The 20,593-nt window shown below is 45.3% G+C and overlaps 1 protein-coding gene across 1 annotated transcript in view; it reads right to left on the reverse strand.

Moving 5' to 3' along the window:
• Positions 1 to 13,938, reverse strand: part of LOC115601709 (nectin-4-like) — a 17,746-nt gene extending 3,808 nt beyond the window's left edge. Inside the window, exons 1-4 of the mRNA XM_030472037.1 lie at positions 13,572 to 13,938; positions 8,022 to 8,333; positions 7,344 to 7,498; positions 5,226 to 5,319 (exon numbers count right to left, since the gene is read on the reverse strand). Coding sequence (XP_030327897.1) covers positions 5,226 to 5,319; positions 7,344 to 7,498; positions 8,022 to 8,333; positions 13,572 to 13,938 — 928 coding nt within the window. The remainder of the gene's footprint in view (positions 1 to 5,225; positions 5,320 to 7,343; positions 7,499 to 8,021; positions 8,334 to 13,571) is intronic.
• Between the last annotated feature and the right edge of the window lie 6,655 nt (positions 13,939 to 20,593).

A 20,593-nucleotide genomic window follows, 5' to 3' on the forward strand; every position in this document is an offset into this window, starting at 1 on the left:
GCATGACAAACTTCAAGGCAAGCTGAATCAGCACATGGTTTTCAGAATCTAGGAAACAGTTGTCCTATAAATGCTGAGAAACTTTTGGTTAAGACATGACTCGAGACTGACTTCTAAAGGTCCCTTGGCCAAAATGCCAGAGATTGTTTTCTAAAGGTCTGTTGACCACGAAGCCCAGCTGCAGAAAATTCAGCTCTCTCAGGAGGCAACCCTGGGAAGAGGTTGTCAGAGGGGTTTGGGCAGCCTAGATGCCTTCCCAGGTACTACCAAATGCCTGCCATTTCCACTTCTCCTCTAGCACACCTTTGATCCATCGCAGGCCAGCCTGGCAGCTTGGAGAATAGACTTGGGAACATTTCCACTTTTCCTTCTCTGGTCCTTTGCAAGAGCTCTTTCTCAAGAGAGCAAGGCAAGACTGAAACCAAATGCCCAGTTGTTTCTGTCAGTCCCTTTCAATAACTTCTTTTCCAGTGACCACAGTCAGTATCCACCACATAAAGTCATAAAGTCATTTCGTCATGTTGTTCCTGAATGTCTTTGGATACGGTAGTTGCAATTTCTTGATACCTGGGATAAGGTTGCTGGATACTAAAAGACTATTTGGAATTCCAAGGGAAAAAACCAACCCAGCACTTGTGAGTTACTATTTTAATGGAAGACCCACTGGAGGAGTTTTCACTCTCATTCATGCTCTCTCCCGCTAGAGGGTACTCTGCTATTATAAAAGAAAGTGCTTTGCTGAGGCTGCACAGTGACAGAAGCCCATGATTTGGCTGGTAGGTGGCTATGTTCTGGAATACCCTTTTCTTTTCTGCCAGTTGACTTGCAAAACATCCATTGAGAGTGAGAAGTTGCAGTAGAAGTTCGCCTCTCCACCCAGGCCTGCCACAATAACCCTATCCGTTTTCACAGGTTCCTTCAAACCCAGGAGCAAAGCAAAGCCCAAAATCAGAGCAAGGGGAAAAGCAATTCACCTGGAGAAGGCTATAGTGCCAGTCACAGTGTCCTCATCTTGCAGAGCACTGAAGCAAGGAACTCCATCACCAGGCTGTGTGGCACACTGGGATACCGTGGACACCTTGCTCTCTTGGTTGGCCATCACGTTATTAGCCTATGCTGTACATTTCCTGTGGTGATAAGAAAGGCGGCACAGGACCAGAGGGCAGGCAGGCATCCTCTGTAGTAAGCACAGGAAACTCAAGCCCAAGGCTTGTCTGCCTGCTTCTTCCCAGTGCTATTCTCTGAGCTTGCCTTTGTCACGAGGAGCTCAGAGACCAGTCACAGCAGTCACACAGCAACCAGCCAGTAAAAGAGCTCTTGCTCCTGAGAGCATCCCTGCTCCCCTCTCACTGGCACCTGCAGGGATGCAGGGGAGGCAGAGCAGCCCAGGATGCCCCACAGCTAGAAGGCAGCGCAAATGGCTGCAGAGGGTATGCCCCTGCCCCAGCCTCTCCCAATGGAAGTGTGTGCCTCCCAGACACGTGCATTGGAAATACAAACCTCCTCCATCCCTTGTGCTGAGGAGCTTAGCAACACTTACAAAGAAAGGGAATATACAGGCTGAGCATACAGCTTGAGTGCAAAGACAGACTGTCCTATGCCCTCTCTGCCCTTCATTTCCTGATTTTGCTGCTGACCAAGCCCCAGATTACTAGCTACCGTTCCAGCTACCAATTCGTATTTTTCAGTCAGGGTGGCATTTGGGTCTCCCAGCTTGCCAGGAAAGGCTGGTGCTGCTCTGGAGTTAAGCTTGTGTGGGGAAAGGGTGCTCTACTCACCATCACCAGCTCCTCCGGCTGGCAGCGTTGGCAAAGCAGCAGCAGGCAGATTTCAGCCCAGCAAAGCAGGGGGAAAGGCATCGTGGGACAGAGCAATTACGTGGGAAAGCTGAGCCCATTTCCTCACATCCCTCAGAAGGCAACTGGCATGCCCAGGGGATGGCTGAAGATTTTGTGCTTGTCTTCATAGCGCTCCTCAGAGGCAATGGGCAGGTTGGTGTCAGGGAGCTGCCAGCCAGGCAGGCCAGAACCCACTGGAGAGCCTGCTGCATCACAGCCCTTTCAGGCTGGGATGTTATTACCCATGAACCACGATTTGCCCCCTTCTTCTGCATCCTAGTCAGAAGGTGTCCACCCTTTCCCTGGAGCCTGCAGGTTGCTCAGCACTTTCTGTTGGTGATGCAGCCTGAGCTAGACTCTGAGGAATGCTTTCTGATTGTCTCAATGCAGTCAGAAATCTTTACAATGAAGATCTTCAGAAATAAATGTTGAAGTTATATACACAGGTAAATACTGAAGCATTGACTAGAGAACTGACACCTTGCTTCTGTTAATAAATCCTTTCTAGAAAAGAGACAGCCTACTTTTAATGCCCTTAAAATTAAACTGCTCTGAAGTAGATATGCAAAGATCTTCAGAAAACTATACGAGGACATTCCCCCTTTTCTCCTCTTTGTGTATAGGTTCTGGAATTTAGAGAAAAACCTATAGCAAAGATACTTCCTTTTACTCAGCCAATAGGCAGCTAAAACCCCAAAGCTGAGCAGACTACAGCAGAGTCCATCTACAAAGAACTCGGACAGGAGTTCAGTGCTCCTTTGACACACAGCTTTATGTGAGCAAAGATGAAAGCATTGGAGATGTGAGAAGGCTCTTTGTATGGCTTCCAAAATATGAGCAATTTCTGGTATACCAAGAGTGAAAACAAGAATACGCTTGATTTTTGTCTGCCTGGTTCAATATTCTCATATATGAAAAAAAAAAAAAAAGAAAAATGCACCCAATGAGTGCATTCTCTTATTTCGGCTGATTGGCAGGGGATTCGTGTTGAAAACTGAATGAAAAAGAATAGGTTATATTTTCTTCCATGTCTGAATTCATAAGAAAATCTACTGGTGTGGTATTTAGTAGATGGATCATTTCCCCAGGGTTACACAACAAAGAAATAAGGAATGATGCTTTCAATCTTCTCTCACCAAAACAAAGTTCCTTTTCTCTGTGTGGATTTCGACCCATGCCTCTGCCAGCACTGGGTTCAGCCACTGACTTGTAAAACATGTAAGGGCAGCATTTCAGCTGTATTTCAAAGACACATCTTCAGCAAGAGCTCCAGGGGAGATTCCTTTACACTTTACTGCTCTCTTAGAGCTGGGAACCTGGTACGCAGCAGAGAAAACCACCAACATGTTATTTGGTACATCTCTGAAACAGCCTGGCACGCAAAACCAGGGACCTGGACATATTACACAGCCTGAGGACCCTTTGTTACATATATATATATAAAAATATATAAAATATACAACTTAAGAGAACACTGTCTTAAGGACCTACATGAGTTAAAACCTTAACAGAAGTTGGCTAATGTCAAGATCAAAGGATCCCAGAGCTGAGAGGTGCAGGCTAAATAATGTTATTTGGTTTGCAGAGAAAAGCAAATTTTCCAGAGCCAGTTTTACCCAAGTAAGAGGCAAGCAGGAGGGTGGCATTCCCACTTGCCCTCTTTCCATCTGTTAGGGTAAAATTATGCCCTGCATCAACACCACTGTTGCCCTGGGCTGGACAAGCTGCAGTGACAGGAGGTGGCCGAAGGCAAGGTTGGGTCAGTCCAACAACTGCCCAGACATGAGACAGGGTCAAAACCTAAGATTTTTTTGTTTGGTTGTTTTGTTCATTTGTTGTTCAGGTTTTTTCCCCTGGTGGTGGTAATAGTAGCTCACAACATTCCTATAAACTTTGCAAATATGCTGTTTCCATTTACTTACAAAGTTAATCTGCTTCATATCACTCCTATTGGAGCAGCAAACTAATGCAGTCTATCCCACTTTAATTTGTTACCAGTTTCATTTTTACTACTCAAGACCTATTCAAAATTTGCAACATTTCATAGCCTAGGTACTATTTATTAAAATAAGTACTAAGTATATGTATAAACCCATCTGAAATATAACCTCCAAAAAGAATAACTGCCAAATTGTTAACAGATAACTAGACAGAAAAGCACAAGATAATCACAAAGAAACCTCAGAACAGTAGTTAGGATGTTATTCACCCACAGTAAAAACTTCTGATCCCCTCAGTCACATGCTTGTTTGTTCCCTGAAAGGTGGTTTGTATCTATTTCATAGTCTATTTATTTTCCAGCTAACAGCCAGTTAATTTTACATCGCCTGTATACTTACGTTCCTTTTATTGCTACATGAAGCCAAACTCCACAGCACTACCATATAGCAGTTTATGGCGTTGCATTTTAGTAGCTGGTTTTATACAGCATGAAGGTAAAAAAATATATTAGTTTTAAGAGTTCTGCCTTTGGATGTCATTTGTTGTTCTCATTCTGATATTGTGAATGACAAAGTGATAATGCTTAAGTTCTGTCATTGGGTCTCTAGTCCTATTGTGCTCATAAGCAGAAACCTAAAAAAGCTTTTCACAGTTCAACATTCAGCTAAATAGTAAAAGAAATTACAATTCCACACATAAATGGACTCTAGACCCTGCTTTCCCTCACTCCACGTGATCAGAATGTAAAAATTAATAGGTAATCTCTGCAGTCTTCCTGGGTTTATAAAGGTTTCTCACCAACTTTGTGCCATTCTCTCTTCCCTCTGAAAATCCTTTTTATTACCCTCATGCAGACTCCCTGTTTCTGTGAGAGACTCTTCTTTTAAAAAAGACGCATTAGTTTGAGCATTAATGGAAACCTTCTTTTAAAACTCAAACAGTCCTCTCCAAATGCCCCCTGAAGTGCAAGCGTGGATGCTGATGAGCGGTAGGGGCTGATGCTGCACAGCCTGTTCAGCAGCAGTGCAGGGGATGAGCCTTGCCCTCTCACGTGCATCCTGCCCCCCACAAACTACCAACCTAGGGGGAAAATCTTGCTTCTCCCCTGGTCCCTTCCGTCACACAGGAGGAGAAAATTAAGCTGCAATGGCAGGAAAGCTTGGACAAAGTGCAGCTTCCTCCTTTGACAATTATGGGGCTCAGGAAAGAAATTCCTGATTGCAATGGTTGCAGCCAGTTCCCTCTTCCACACATTCACCAGCTGCGCTATTACTAAGCATTAGGGAGCCTAAAAAAAGCATTTAATGACAGGACTTACTCATTCTCAACTTACGTAGTCACTTTCATTTTAGGTTACTTGGGTTTCTGACTACAACTCAACCTGATTCATCTGAGATGCACATTTGAAAGACATGGGTGAGGAAAATCCAGATGACACGCGCTTACTCCGGGAAGCCGAGAGGAAGCAGCCTGTACTGTCTGCCTTAATGCTCTCCACAAAACCACACCAACTGGACGACCTCATTTCTCCTTCCTGGGTCTACAAGGGAAGATTTCATGGGCATAGGGTTTCAGGGAATTACAAGACAACAGCTCAGATCTGACCTATCAGTTATAAGCAATGAATTTTAGCAATAAGCAATACTTGTTGCCCTTACAATAGTGCGTATCTTCCCACATGCAACCTCCAGCCCCACACTCCTGCTGGCCTCTTACTTCCCACTGCACATTCCACACCACCATACCCCACAAAACCCACCAGGCTGCCTACTGCCCCTCCAACTGCCCTTTTATTTCCCTACTTCCTCGTTTTCCTACTTCCTGTGGGCAGGTGGGATGCCTGGGAACACAGCTGTGATGGATTAGGGGTATTCAGAAGAGGGCTGTGGATACCACAGAAAAAAGAAGAGGTGGTGGTGGGGAAAGATCTACGTGCCCTTTGCTTTTACATTATTTACATTACTTTCTAGGAAAGGCTGGTGGAAGTTGGAGTGGGCAATTTCCTCATGCCTGATGAGTCCTGGCTGGAAGCCTGTCTCTCTAGGTGCCTGGGTTACAAGTTCAGACTGGTTGCAGTCTTGGCCTGATCTCTCATGCCCTTTGGGGAACAGGTTCACCACCCTAAAGCTCACAGCAGCACGCTGGGCTGCCCCACAGGTTTTCTGTACCCTGGCTCCTGTTGGGGCTCTCCTTTGGCCCATCAGCACCTCTACAAAATGCTGCTCTGTTTCAGGCAACCCGCCACCCAGTTTTGAGCTTGCAATGTTAAGGAAAGGAATAAACACAACATTCAAACCCTCAGAAAATACAAAACATGAGTTTCATTATGCAGATCCAGGCAGCCATCCTGAGTCTCAAATAAATACTTTACAGTTTTTTTCCCTACAAAACAGAATATTACAAATGTTACAAAATAAATAAAAGTCTATTATAAATAGTCCTATTTTGTATTCCTCTTGGAGTGAGTCACAGCAGGTTTGCTTGGAAGCCTGAGGTTCTGTTGGAAGAAGTTCCTCTCTCGCATGTGTAGGGCAAGCAGCTGCTCAGGCATTCAGTCGTGTGCCACGGCTGGGGAGGCACTGCTGGAGCCTGCCTGCCCGCAGCTCTGTACTGCCCACACTTCTTGGCCTTGCTACAGGCAGGAAGGACCTAACAGAAGAGAGGTTGTTGGGGTTTTTCCTTCTTCAAAATGTATGGATATTTTAAGTGTGGGGGTAAAGATCCTGGCTGTGTGTTACCAAATACGTCCTTGTGTCTCTCTGTGTGAGAGACTAAAGCTTTCCCCTCGCAACCGTCCCAGTAGTTTCCAGCTTCCAACTAGAGGCATGATGCCCATCGAAGACATGTATCACATTTCCTCCCACTGCTTTTTTTTCCTCCAAACCCTTCATCAGATGACAGGGTACATCCTGTGGGCATATCCCACGAGGAGGCTGAGGTGCCTTCAGCATAAAGCTGGGCTGAATTTTCTGAAATGATGCCACCTCACTTGGTTTACCCCCACCTCCAGCTTGCATCCTTCACCCCCTGCATCAGGACAATCAGCAGCAGCTCAGCCCCTGCTGCAGTGCAGCACCCTCGGGTTTCCTCAGAGAGGAATGTTTTTCCTCTAAGACCCCATTTTGTTTGAGATGTGTCCTTGAAGCTGCTTCCTTCACAAGCTGCACTGGCCATGCAAGGGGGAGGTTATATTAGGAGATGCAAAAGAAGGGTGCAAGGGTACGGCCACTGCTTGCACAACTGTTTTGTGCATAAATATAGTAACAGAGCAATGCTTTCCTCACAGCATGCCTTGTCATTGAGAAAGCAGACAATTTCTAGTTGTCAACACAGTTGGGTACCTATGGGCCTGGCTAAACACCTTCAGGTTTCCCCTTCCCAGCATGCTGCTATCCAGCTGTCTGGCTGGGGACTATTCCCTTTGTCCCTCTCCAACTCAGGTGCAGCCTGGGCTGTGCAGCATGCAGCCTGCCCTGGGGTGGCTGAACAGAGCTGGGTCGTGGTGTCGAGCTCTGTGACTGGTAGGGGTGAGCCCAGCAGCACCCTGGGGAAAGGCAGACCTACCCAGCATGGCCAGGCTGGGTTTCTCTCTGGGTCACGTAGGTGCCTGAGGCAGCGGTGGAGGAGGCAGCCAAGAAGGAGGAGGGAAGTCAGGGGGACCAGCACTCCCACTGCAATGACAATGGCAGGTGCCACACTGCTATCCGGGCTGTCCGGACCTGTGGGGAAAACAGCAGATACTCAGTTTGTGCATGAAGAAAATAAAAAACCCAAAACCCCTTTCAGACATCCCTTGGCCAGTCCCTGGAGTGACACAGGGTGGGTAGGGGCACTTGGAGCAAACACCAGCACGCACATAGGTGGCACTGCCAGCAGACCTGTCCCTGGAGTCTAATGCCATTGTTGGGTGTGCGGCACCCAGCCCGTCTGAGCTACCCAAAGCCAGCAGATATGGATGGTGTGTCAGGCTACATGATAGGGAAACCCTGCGAGTCCTTAGCAGAGGCAGGGAGGCTGAGGCACATAGGGGACCCAACGGGCAGCAAGACATTGTATGCCATCACCCAGGGTGTCTGGATGTTCCCCGACGCCTCCTCCATCCCTCCCAAGGCCAGTCCCAGCTGCTCTTCCAGGTGCCTTCCCCACCTGCCCATGGCCCTCTGAGGAGTTTCCTGCTCTAACCCAGGAGGTATTTTGTGATTTCCTCCCCACTCCCGGGCAGGAGCAGGGTTACACACTGACCCTGCACCAGGCTGTCTGTGGGCAGAACCAGGGTCACATTTAGAGAGGGGTGCTGGATTTCACAGGCGATGGGGTACTCCTGGAGGATTCTGGAGTAGGTGTGAGTGAAATTGCTGATGACAGTCACGGTCTGGTTGCCAAGCAGGACATGGTACTCCCTTGGTTTCTGCTGCAGGACACTAGGAAGGTGCCAGGTGATTTTTGGAGCTGGTTTCCCTGTTGCTGAGCAGCTCATCCCCACCACTTTCTCAGAGTCCTCAGCTTTGTCTGGACTGGGTATAAGCTTAGCCTCCACTTTGGGGTCCGAGATGGCTGTAAAACACAAAGTGACAAAACCTGTTACTTTCTGCTCGCATCTGAGCAAAGAGCATCTGTATTTACCATTATCTTGGTGGACAACCTTGACATCTGATCTTGCCTCCCCCTCCCCAAAGCTCTGGCTGTGACAAATAAACAGGAAAGTGACCAGGCAGCAGTCTGGAAATGAAGAGCCTGAACAAAACAAAGGACAAGAGGGTAGAAGCATCTGCGTTTCAGTTCTGTTATTAACAGCAGCACTGCAGCATCCCAACTGAGAAGCGGTGATTATGGACGAGTAAAAAGCAACAGGTATTGAAACCATGAAACCATATGTCCTCCTCCCTCTGAAAGTGCTAAGCTGCTTCAGTGAGCCAAAATTCTTGTCCTTTTCCCTTAAATGTATCTGCAGGATTAGCTTTACTGCTGTTTTAGATGTACAGGCTCATGGAAAAAAAGACTAGATGCATCTATTTATGCAAGACAGTAACAGTGAAGTTGTATGTGGTCACACCACAGGATTTCACCTGTGGAGGTTTCGTGCTTGTTCAACTCTCTTCCCTCTGCTCTCAGGTTTTGGGGGCATCGTGGTATCCCTCAAAACCTTCATTAAAGATCGTTTCTTCTGAACTCCTTCTTACCCTGGAAGATTTGTGGATGCTGTTACATTTAGTCTTAGCAAGAAGGATGAACTATAGGCATCATTCATGCTTACTCACTCCCATGAAGCCTGCTTGCTGACTCCTATTTATACCAACTGTATTTGCAAGGACTAAAGAAAGGGAGGAGTGTAGGAAGCTGTTTTCGAAATGGATAGAGCTCCAGGGGAGATCTGAACGCATAAGTACACCTCTATCCCCCGTGGAAAATCATCTAATTTTCCCCAGCCATTTAATCATAACATAATTTAGGTTAGAAAGGACCTCTGGAGGCCATCTAATGCAACCCCCTGCTCAAAGCCATTTTCTTAGGCTGCTCAGGTCAAGATCTATAAAGGCATGTAACTCCATCTGGGAGTGCAATCCACAGGTATGAAAGCTCACTAGCCTGCCTTCTACTTCAGTGCATGTGCTGACAACAGAGGGGTCCAAGCCACGCTACTTCTAAGTCCCTGGTTTTGAGAGTATTATGGGGGTTTTACCATTTAACTGCAGTGGTGATTCTAGCTTCATACAAGTCTGAGTTAATATAAATGCCCTCTGTATAAAGAAGTATCTATGACTATATCTAGTAGTACTATATCGCTATATATGGTAAAGTACTATAGAGTACTTTACTATATCTAGTAAATATTACTATTTACATAGCAAAAGTAACAATGGTGAGTGCAATATTTGTGCTGAAATTAATTTTTGTCCTAGCACTAGCAAACGTATCACTATCATTTAGTGATCCTGCTTTTAAACAAGCAAACAAAATAGATCTGTTTACTCTTCTTGGGGAAAAAATTATTCTTTTTCCTTTGGGGAGGTAAATGAAGATTTGCATATGAATGGACACCAAATGATCCTTCAAAAGGAGGAAAAAGCTTGTGCCACATGCATAATGGCACTTATAACTTCCTGACACAACTTCAAATGCAACTCACAAGGTTGTCTGGATCCTCCAAGCCATAACTAGCAAAGGGTGGAAGCAAGACATTTTATACCATCAGTTTTGCCTTTTTTTTTTTTTTCTCCTTTTTCATATCTAGGCCTTATTTATTTACTATGGTTGTGCCTGCCTAGGAAAAACAAAAAAGGGTAGGTATTTCTCATTTTTTTGCATCACCCATAGACAGAAACTCAAACCCCGCCCGAGCTGATGTAGTTGATGAAACTCACTACTGTTGCTCTGAGAGCAACAAGAAAAGCGTGTAGGGGGATTTCAACTGGAACTTCTCAAAATCTCCCATGTATTAAAAGACAAGTGTCACAAACACTTCATGTTTTGATTAATAAATGACCTCTGAACTTCTTCTTTCACTCACGAGATGCATAAAAATAACATATCCACCCACAGCAGTAACTTCAAATATTACCTTGCAATATTCAAAGCCTGTAAAAGAAAGCTGTCACAGATGTTCCCAGAAGGGATGGGAAAAACTGTTCAGTGTCAGAAACATATGCACTCCACATCTGCTCTTCTTCTAACTAAGCATGTCCTTTCTCTTTTCACATTGAACCCCAAGGAATGATAATCATGTGAAAAAAAGTCATGTACGGTTCAGCTTCCCCTTAGTAAGTGTCTGTAATAGATGCACAGTCAAAACCTGGAAGTGCTTGCTTTTGCGGTAATGTCATGTCCTGCTACACTGTTGGTTAGTGTGTGCCCGCTGTTGGTGTTTGATGCATACACTTCAACTAACTCCTTCATTTGCCTTTCATCAAAATATTTGGTTCCAGTGAAAAAGTACCCACAAGAGATGTGCAAGTACGTGCTTTAGTAGCTCTTGCAGAGCAGTAATACAAACGTTCCCAAATTCAAGCTGTGGCAGTGTTCCCAAGTATTTGAAAAAGGGACTTTCTAGTGAAGTACATCAGCTTTGAATTTCTGTAATGACCTTATTTAATGAAAGGGGGACTGTCAGGCCATGGTGTTCTTTTTATTTTAATAGCTTGACAGTGGTCTTGGAGAGACTGATAAAAAAAAATTTAGGAACTACAGTATGCCTCATGATGACAGAAAGCCTCTTCCAACTCCGGGTGTTCGCCAGCAACACTGTGCCACGTTTTCCCTGTCTAAGAAATAGCAATGGCATTTCTTCGCTGTGCTTGAGAATTCCAGGTGAATGGTGCATACAACGAAGGCAGAAGGTCTCTGAAGACAGCCCAGCAAATACCCCAGGGAATTTCATGACCCAGCAAGTCTTGTCCATTCTCATGTGGCACATCGCCCTCTCCATGCTCACTCGATCCCTGAACTGGGTTTCATTATCATTCTCTTTGGTGATGAAGGTTGTCAAAACATTTCCAACACAAAACGGAGGGGAAAGAGGCACAGACTGTTCAAAAGACACCCTCCACGCACACTTGAAACTCTTCTGTTCCAAAATGGCGTTTGCTACAGGGTAGGAGATTTCTGCTTTTTCTTCAGTTTGCTGTTTTCGGCCAGGTCTAAGGTTCCTCCAGTCATACCTGTTTCTTTTTTCAGTGTTGTATCCAGTTCTTCTGCAGTTTCGCTTCCCTTCGTCACGCAGCGATGGTACCCATCCTGGAACAGCCCTTCTTGCGAAGGCTGTTGTAATCGGGCAATTACCAGCTTGTAAACTCCCTGGTAGTCCCCTCTTGAGGGCAAAGACATGGCAGCATTTCATTTCCAGCTGGTGACTCTGGCTTGCTCATCTCACCCTGAATCCCTGAGTCTTGGGAGATTCCTGCTGCCTTCACACTCTGTCCTGGGGAGTCATAGAATCATAGAAAGCCTCTGCCACAAAAGTCCTCTGGGCTTGTTCAGACAAGTGGTTCCCATCATTATAAGCTGGGGAATAAGGGAGTAAGACTGTGGCTTTTGTGATGCTTTTAAGTAGCATCACATAGCTACAATGAAATACACCACATGTGAAACAAAATCTTCTGTCACAGTGCTGAAAACTTACTTTATTCATGGTGATCCTCCAGGACATGTTTTCTAAAGCACATATCAGAGAGCCCTCCATGACCCCCGTTAGCCAGCCCCTGTCAGCGGTATATAGCCCATGCTGGTGAAGCAGGAGCAGTGAACTCATCCCTGCCCACGAGAGAAGTAAAACCCATCTCAGCTGATGCATTTGCATCCGAGATGCAAGAAGAGATGCTCATTGGAGTGTGTGTAGCAGCAGAAAAACATCTGTTTTTAAAAGTAGTGCTCTGCTAAAGGATGAATCATAGCCACAAGGCTGGTGATTTGGGGAAATATTTCTCCCACTTGGATAAAAATACCCAAACCAAACAAAACAAATTAACTCTGTGTTTAGATTTACATGACAAACAAGAACAGGATCCCTCTGCAAGGCACTTCCATATTTTCTTGTAATTTATAACCAGTGTTTACCCTCTGAATGACTCGGAGCTGGTTGTCTTTAGGATCACCTTCCTATTCATATCTGAAATATTGGGTTAATATTTCTCCTAATTTCTCTTTTCTGCTCTAGGAGCTTTCCCAATAGGCATGAAAAAGAATTGTTCCAGACTTGGTTTTCCCTTGTATTGCCCTCCATCTGCTTTCCTTACTGCTTATCTTTTGCCTATAAGCCAGGGGCATCTTTTTTCCCACACAGGGCTCCTGGCACGTAGATATGTGTGTAGAGATATCAAAGATACGTCTATATCTTTGCCAGCAGAAGGTACTAGGGATAAACAAGATACTCTGCAGGGGTCATACCACCAGCCACAGGTCCCAGACAGATATTTTCCCCATGGGACATGATCCTTGGCCAACATCCCCACAGCAGATTCACAGATCAGAAAGGTAGGAGCCAAAAGGGTGTCCTCAGGGCATGTTTAACGTCTCAGCTTTCCACTGGCAGAAAACCAAGACCCTTCCTCAAAAGATAAAAAACTTTTCAGTCTTGTTCCTTTTGAGTTCATCCATTCGTTTATATTTCTGCTTGTACTTGCTAGTTGACGATATTGTATGCAGGTGTCAAATATTGCCATCTTGATTTGATGAATTGAAACAAATCTCATGATTTGTTTTATCTCCCTTCTTGAAGCTAACTGATGTTGACCTGCACAAGATATTCATGTGGCAAAGCCCATGAGCGGTACTGTATTTGTGTATTTCAGCCTTCTTTTCTTTTTTGCATCCCTTTCCTGAGCCCAGCCTCACTCCTGTAATTTTTACTATGGCTTCAAAATGAGCTTCCAAATACTCTGCAAATGCCTCTCTGCCTTTTGAATACTTTTAATTATTTTAAGACCCAAGGCAGAGTAAGAAAAGAAAGTGCCTGATTTCCAGGCTTAGGAGGTGAGAGCAGCACTGAAAGGAAGTAGAGGAGCATGGGGTTCATGGTTGTGGCAGGCCAGCTGCCAGCACAGCACACAGGCAGGGAAACTTGGAGGAAGTCATGGGTTACATGTCAGCTTTTGGATCTCGCTGTTGTTGACTTAAAGGGGAAGAAAATTAAAGAACTGTTTGAACAGTTGGTTTCCCCAAAGAGGTAAAACCAGACAGGAAGCTGAGCCACCTTTCTCGCAGCAATTTAGCAATGACTAGCAGTCAGGCAAGGTTTTTTGGTCAAGGAAAACGACTTGCCCATCAGATGACAGCCCATAAGCAACTATGATGCCTTACCGTAAACCTTGAGACACATCCTGCCGGTGAGAGCCCCCAAGGGGAATGTGTTGAAGATGCACTTGTAGCATCCTTCATCTTGGAGGGTAACTCCATGAAGTGAGATGGCTGAGGCTTGTAATTCTGTGTGGGCAAAGCTCACGTGGCCGACGTAGCCCTTTGCTATCTTTTGGCCGTTCATCACACTGTAAGTCGCTATGTTGTCTTCAACCCCATCTGTCTCCTTCTGCCAGGTCACCTGTAGCACATCTTCTTTCGCGACTGACTGGCATGAAAATGTAACGTTTCCTCCTGCCCGAACTGACTGGACCTTTCTGTGCATCACCTGCACAGAGCCTGGGGGAGAAGCACGTGCCACACTCAGCATTTCTGACCACCATTCTGCAACGCACCTCAGCAGAGGCCCCCTGCAACCCCTTGCCCTCACTCCTGAGCAGAGTCTCTGGCAGTCTCCGTGCCCCTCCACCCAGGTAATAAAATGAAAAAGCAGCTCGAAATAGCTGCCCTGAGAGCTTTGCCGGACCTGACACCTCTGACACAAAGCATCTCTCCAGCCTGATACCTGTGCTGCAGAAAGCACTGCCAAGAAAGGCAGCACTGATGTCAGGAGCAACTGATTTCTATCTGCTAGGACTGTTATCCCACCAGCACGTGTGGAGATGTTCCCTAAACATTCAGCTGCACCTATGACCAAGCAACCATCGGTGCATTACTGCTCCCTGAGTCCTCCTGCAGCGCAGAGAGAAGCAAATCAGTAAAGCCGCTAAAATTATTATGTGTATCACTATACACTGTGCATCCACACTAGTCAGAGACTGACAAGAGAAGAGAAAACCAGACGGGAAAAGCAAGGCAGCGAGGACCACAGGCAAACCGCCTATCTCAGGCTTCAGGCTGTGCAGCTGGGAAGCAGCTGAGACCTTCCTAAAGGCCCACAGACAGAAAACTTTCATAGCATAAATGCCATGATATTAAAGGTCTCCAGGGAAAAAAATCAGTCTCCTCTGACAGTTCGCAGACACGTGGAAAAACTGTTAAGGGGACAAGCAAGCAAAATGGATGCTCGCGGGTTTGACAGCTCAGCTCCACAGTCCTCTCAGGGTAATAGGTTTTCAAGTTTATTTGTGTACATCAGCATGGGAAGAGAGGTATCAGCTGACAGTTACAGCACTGAAAACATAAAATTCAACTCACAAACAAGGGAAATACCTTTGCAGGTTTTAAAGGGGAGTGAGGCTGTCTACAGTGCCCAAAGTACACTGGCTAACCTGCCTAACAAACCTCCCTCAGGTCCTGTCCCCTCCATGGCCATGGCCATGGCTAGGCAGATCTCTGCTGGACATCAAGAAGCCAGCTGTGAAGTTGTGCCAGTCACATTACTTTTCAGAGTTCAGCAGTGCCATAGGCAAAATACAAACCATGACCATGGAAACTAGTTTGAAACAAATTTAGGCTTTCCTACATGGTTTTTAATTACACACACACACACAACAAAAGTAACACACATATGCTCTTAGTGGCCTCAGCAGATACCTACAAGCACCATGTCCACCACTAGAAATAATTCTGTCCTGACTAAAGCAAATCAGTGCCATACTCTGACCCAAATCCCAGCCACAACAGGAGATGAATTCAAACTTCAGTCATACGGGTCATTAGGAACACTTGGACAATTGCTTCATTTATGATTTGCTAATTGCAATAAATTCATACATTTGCCTGCAGCTTATAAATGCAGTGGTGGTAAATTAATTAGAGGATGCCACCAATGCAACCAGCAGTGACACGTCTGAAGCTTCACGCGAGCGGCACAGTGTCTGCAGTGCCACAAGTCCCCTGTCACCACTGGGCTTGCCCCAGGGATGTGAGGGGGGACTGCAGCACCTAGCAGCACAGCAGCGGGCTGGCAGGGTCATCGAGGTCCCTAATGCTCTTACAGCAACGAGACAGACAAACAGACAGACAAAGAGTTACCTGATGTAAAGGCCCAGATGCAGGAGAGGAGCAGAGAAGCCACCACCATCTTAGCTGCGCGCTCACCGAGATGAGAGAGCGACTGATCCATTGAGCACAGTTTCCTCTTTTTTATACACTTTGCTCTTACTCTTGGGACATTCCCCCTCCCTGCACATACGGTAAAAGGCACCTCATAAAAACCTCCTGCCCCTCCGGCACTCAGCTGAACAACAAAAATTTCAGAGGACATGACAACAAATGACAGAGCTAGAAACCAAAGATTTCCCAGCTGGGCTGCTAGACAGACAGGGGTAATGGGTTACAAAGCTGGGTTTTTCACAAATGCCTTGTCTGTAAGGTTATGTTTTTGCAAGTGCCTAAATAAAAGCCCAGATTTCTAAGCTGGCTGAGCACCCAGCATCTGTGGGGCAGGTGGAAAGGCCACCCTGACCTCAGCTCAGGGAGCTGAGGTCAATAGTCATGCTGCTATGAATGGTACAAATGTCCCCATCAGAGGACACAGTTAAGGGTCTGCATCCCGTGTGTAAGTCAATGGAGACCCTGAAGCTGCCAATGCTGCTGTAACACAACTCTCCTTCCAGGTAAGGAAACCAGATAAAGCCAAGCGCCCAACCCAGGGCCTAGGTCATATGTTGTTCCAGGGAAAAAACAGAGCCTCTCCCTATTGAGATTTTCCCCATCTCTGCAGGTCCCTTGGAAAGACAGGGCTGCCATCCTGGAAGCACACCCCTTCCTCTCCACACTCACCTGAGGTGACAGAAAAACAGCTCACATGCCAGTTTTGAATCACTGGTTTTGTGCCTTTTTGCCTTGTCATTTTTACATCAGTGTTTCTCTCTTTCTGCCAGCTGTGATCACGTTGCTGAAACGAACAAAACCCTCATCCCATGGGTCGCTTATGCACCGTGCAGTAGGGCAACTAGCCTGCGAGACCTCATTTGCTAATCAAATTTACCCTGGTAAAGAACATTTCATGTTTCTGATTTATGACTAGGATTTCATTAAATATATTTTCTTTTGGTTGAATTGCCACAGAGATTAACCTTGAATCATGCAAATACATTGGGGGAAGCCAACGGGCCCAAATCATAACAAAAAAATTCTCATGTATGCTTACACATACACAGTTAATTTTCTCCTCCAAAGTGGCAATTAATTCATTAGTCTGAAAATAGAAACATCTTAAGTACCAGTATTCCCTTAAAGAAACAATTTGGGTGTGCTTTTGAGTAGGTTCAGTAATTTCTTCATACTATTGTCTTTTCCCTTTGCGGTATCACATCTCATTTTCCTTTCCTTGTGTTCTTTTCATAGTTGCATTTTCCTGCAAGATTTCTAGAAGGACATTCTGGCCTGACCTAAATGTGAAATCAATGAAAAACGGCTCTTGTGGGATTTGCCAGACCATTTTAAAGCTATTGAGCAATGCAAATATCTCCAACAGGCTCTGGACCAAATCAGAGGGAAAAATGCCAGCCTTGAAATGGAGATTCACAAGCAAACGTTTAATTTCTGATTGTCAGCCTCTCAGAACTTCCAAAACTGAAAATAAATAAATAAATAGATAGCTAAATAAATAAAATAAATAGATAGACAGACAGACGATTTGCTGAGACAACGTCCTTTTGCAGCAAAGCCTCCTAGCAGCATGTGAGTGATCTATGCAAAGTTTCATTCCAGGCCTTGCTGGTGTCCTCACCTTAGCTCTGCTGTGATTTTGGAAAAGAATATTGACAAGAGATCTTTCCACAAGCTTGCAGACACTGCTGATGAAGTCCTCATGGCTAAACTTCACCACTTAGTGGTCACAAAAAGAACTGCACTCGATTTAAAAAACCATGCAAGCCCAGTTGATGTCTTTTTCTGTTCATAGAAAATGTTCTTGTCAGCTTTAAACATTTTATTTTCTGCCAGAAACAGTCTCATCTTCCAAAAGTCCTTCCAAACAACCCTGAAAACCCGGGTGCTGCTACAACAACCACCTTTTAATAAAGAGCAAAACTTCAGTCTTAGCAACATCCAAAAAAAGGACAGAGATGGCTATTGCAGGTGTAAAACTGTGTTGACTTTACATTATTTACAGGTGATAAAGAACCATGTGTGCTGGCTGCTCCTAACAGGCTCTGCCTCTCCCCAGCAGCTCCTGATGCCACAGGGAAGCCGGGCATGCTGGGGCCTCCCTCCGAGCCCAAGTGCTTGAGCATTTGCATGTGCATCTGACTGCTGCAGCATCTGACATTCCTCTTCCTCCAGGGACTAGCCAACATCAGCATTTGATTCATTACTTGAAATGTAAGGCAGGCAGGAATGTGAGGTCCACTCATTAACCCCACCACTTATTTCAATTTTGTGAGTGTATCTTTAAGAGCATTTATTCAGACAGTTCCTGATCTGCTCATCTTTGCATAGACTTTTGGTTGATTAAAGACGTCCTCCTTGCTTCTCAGTTAGATCTCATGCTTTCCCACTTCAGTTGCACAGCAGTTTCATTTCTGACAATATGGCACACCATGACTGAGCTTCAGGCGCTTTCCAAAGTCAGTGAAAGTTTGGGAATAAATTAGGCACAAGATAGTTATGCAACCACTGCTTGAAAAACCCAGTGATTCACATTGTTCCCTTCCCTTCTGCTGCTGGATGGCCTCTCTATTTCCCAGTAAATCAAAAAAAGACATATAAGAATTAATTGCACAGTCATTAAATGACAACATTTCCACACAGCCCAACTGACTAATGATGTCAGTAAATCACAGAGTAGAATTTCTGGAAAACGCTGGCAATGGGAACCACTAAGACACAACTGTAGTCTAAAACATTGTTTTATCAACCATCAGTCTAAAACATTAATTTTTCAAGTATCCAAACCAGGGTTAACAACGAGGTAACTGCCTACCTTGTCAGCAGGATTTAGTGCCACCTCTCAAGGCATTGCCTGTAAAGAGAATGAAACAGAGGGAGATGGTTTCATCCACTGTTAAATTGTAGTGACTTTTGGAGTTCGGTCCATCGGTACTAGTAGTAGGTACCACTATTGGGAAGAAGCTTGTCAAATGCAACTGAACAGGCCTGGGACTTTATAACATGTTCATAAATAATGCCTGTGTATGGCAAATCCCTCTGCATCTTGGTTGGATTTGGAGAGCTGCGATACACTGAGGTAAAGATAGTACATGCATCTACTGATGTATGCTCCAGCCCATGTCCTGCATCAGGGTGGGCTGTGGCACAAGCTGCAGTCAGTAGCCAAAGGATGATGCAGGATCAGGTGATGCTCATTTCAGCAGGGTTACAGACAAAGCGTCATGTTTGTGCACAAGTTTTAGATCAGAGGGCACAATGGTAGTTTGCATGCAGCCACAGCTGTTTATCCTTGGTCACGTTTGACTTGGAGGTATTTGATCTGTGATCTCTTCCTAAGCTGGGCTCACTACCTCTGCTACTGCACTGCTGCCAGCTGCAACAGACAAATAAAGGAGGGATGACAAGATATACCTTGTGGTCATGCACATCTATCTTCAAAACTACATGCCAGGGGACAGCGCAAGTTGTGAAACTGTCTGATCAACCACCTAACCCTTCTTATCTCTCTGCGTGTTGATGAAATTGCTGCAGACAGTTCAAGTCTTACAGAGATACTTCTTTTTTCTTTTTCAGCGATACTGCAATTGCAATGTGTGAATTAAAACATACTTATTCCCTGAACCATCAGCCCTGAAAATTTTGGGTTCTTCTATTTTTCTTCTTCCTTGTAGCTCAGAAGAAAGAAAAAGTGATTAAAAAAAGAAGACAAAAAGGAGAGGAGAAAGCAAAACCAGATTACATTGGAAAGCTTCAGTAGCAAAGGCTGTGCTCTATTGGGGTTTCAAGTGTTTGTTTTTTACCATTCGGTTTGTCACACCATTTCTCAGAAAACCAAGATGGCTAGGCATGCGGTTTCCTCTTGCTGAGAACACCCCAAGCTGCTACTTGAGTCAAGGGATCCTAGAGGGAGTCCATGCTACAACCCACTAGTCACTTCATGGAGGCCACCAGCACGAGCACGCCCTTGCTGGCCCTGGCACCCCAGGAAGCCACGTCACTCACCCATAACTCCCCTCTTCCTTTCCAACCCCCACTTGTCAGTGCTTTTCTGTGGTAGAGGGTTTGGGGTGGTTTTTTTGGTGCACAGTATTTGGGTGCTGCACACACATTTGGTGTGAAAGATGATGAGCCTTTTTGGTCACTGAGTTCTGTTCTCTAACACAGCCAGTGCAGAAAACAATACAGCCAAGCAGGGAAACCACACCAAAATTGGCTATCCAAGGGTGCACAGATCCAGTGGAAGGATGGGAAACTGTTTACCAGAAATGAGGTAGGTTCAGTACCATTTTATATTTAATTACTAAACAAAAGGGCTAAGAGAGTGATTTTATTAAAAATAGGAAAAAATGATACCTCCAATGAATCAGCCTTAAGTGACTATGTAAGGCGCTGTGAGGAGCCTCTTGATTAAACAAAGGTAATTTAGCAGGCAAATTAAGATGAACAATGTAATTTTAGTATGTCAGAGTATTGCCTCAGGATGACTTTTAGGGAGAGAGCCTGCTGGAGGGAGAACAATGTTACGGGTGAGGAATGCAAGGACCAGAGAATATTTGTCATCTGCTCTGAGTTTCCAGGCAGGAAAACTACACTTAGAGGTTCACTTGGCCACCTTTTGTCTGTTGGCACTATGCCTCATAAAGACAAGCTTTTATATACAAGCTTATGTATGTGTTAAGACAAGCTTAACACATACATGTGTTAAGTATGCTATTGTTATGTACAACAGTGGCTAGGAATAGATTGTCTCCTAAGGAGCAGTGAAGACAAGAGGAGGATGCTTGGCAGAAGCCACCTAGGAGAGGCGGGTTGTCCTCAGCACTGCCTGTGCCAGAGGTGCTCAGTGCATGGACTGCGAGGCACTGGCCAGGCTGCCCCTTTGCTGTGGCCAACAGGCTGCCATCACTGCCCTCCATGGGCAAGGGTTTGCAGCACGATTCACTACTGTTCAGCACAGCACTCTT

Source organism: Strigops habroptila, chromosome 2, assembly GCF_004027225.2.
Source record: "Strigops habroptila isolate Jane chromosome 2, bStrHab1.2.pri, whole genome shotgun sequence".
In the NCBI taxonomy this organism is placed as follows: domain Eukaryota; kingdom Metazoa; phylum Chordata; class Aves; order Psittaciformes; family Psittacidae; genus Strigops; species Strigops habroptila.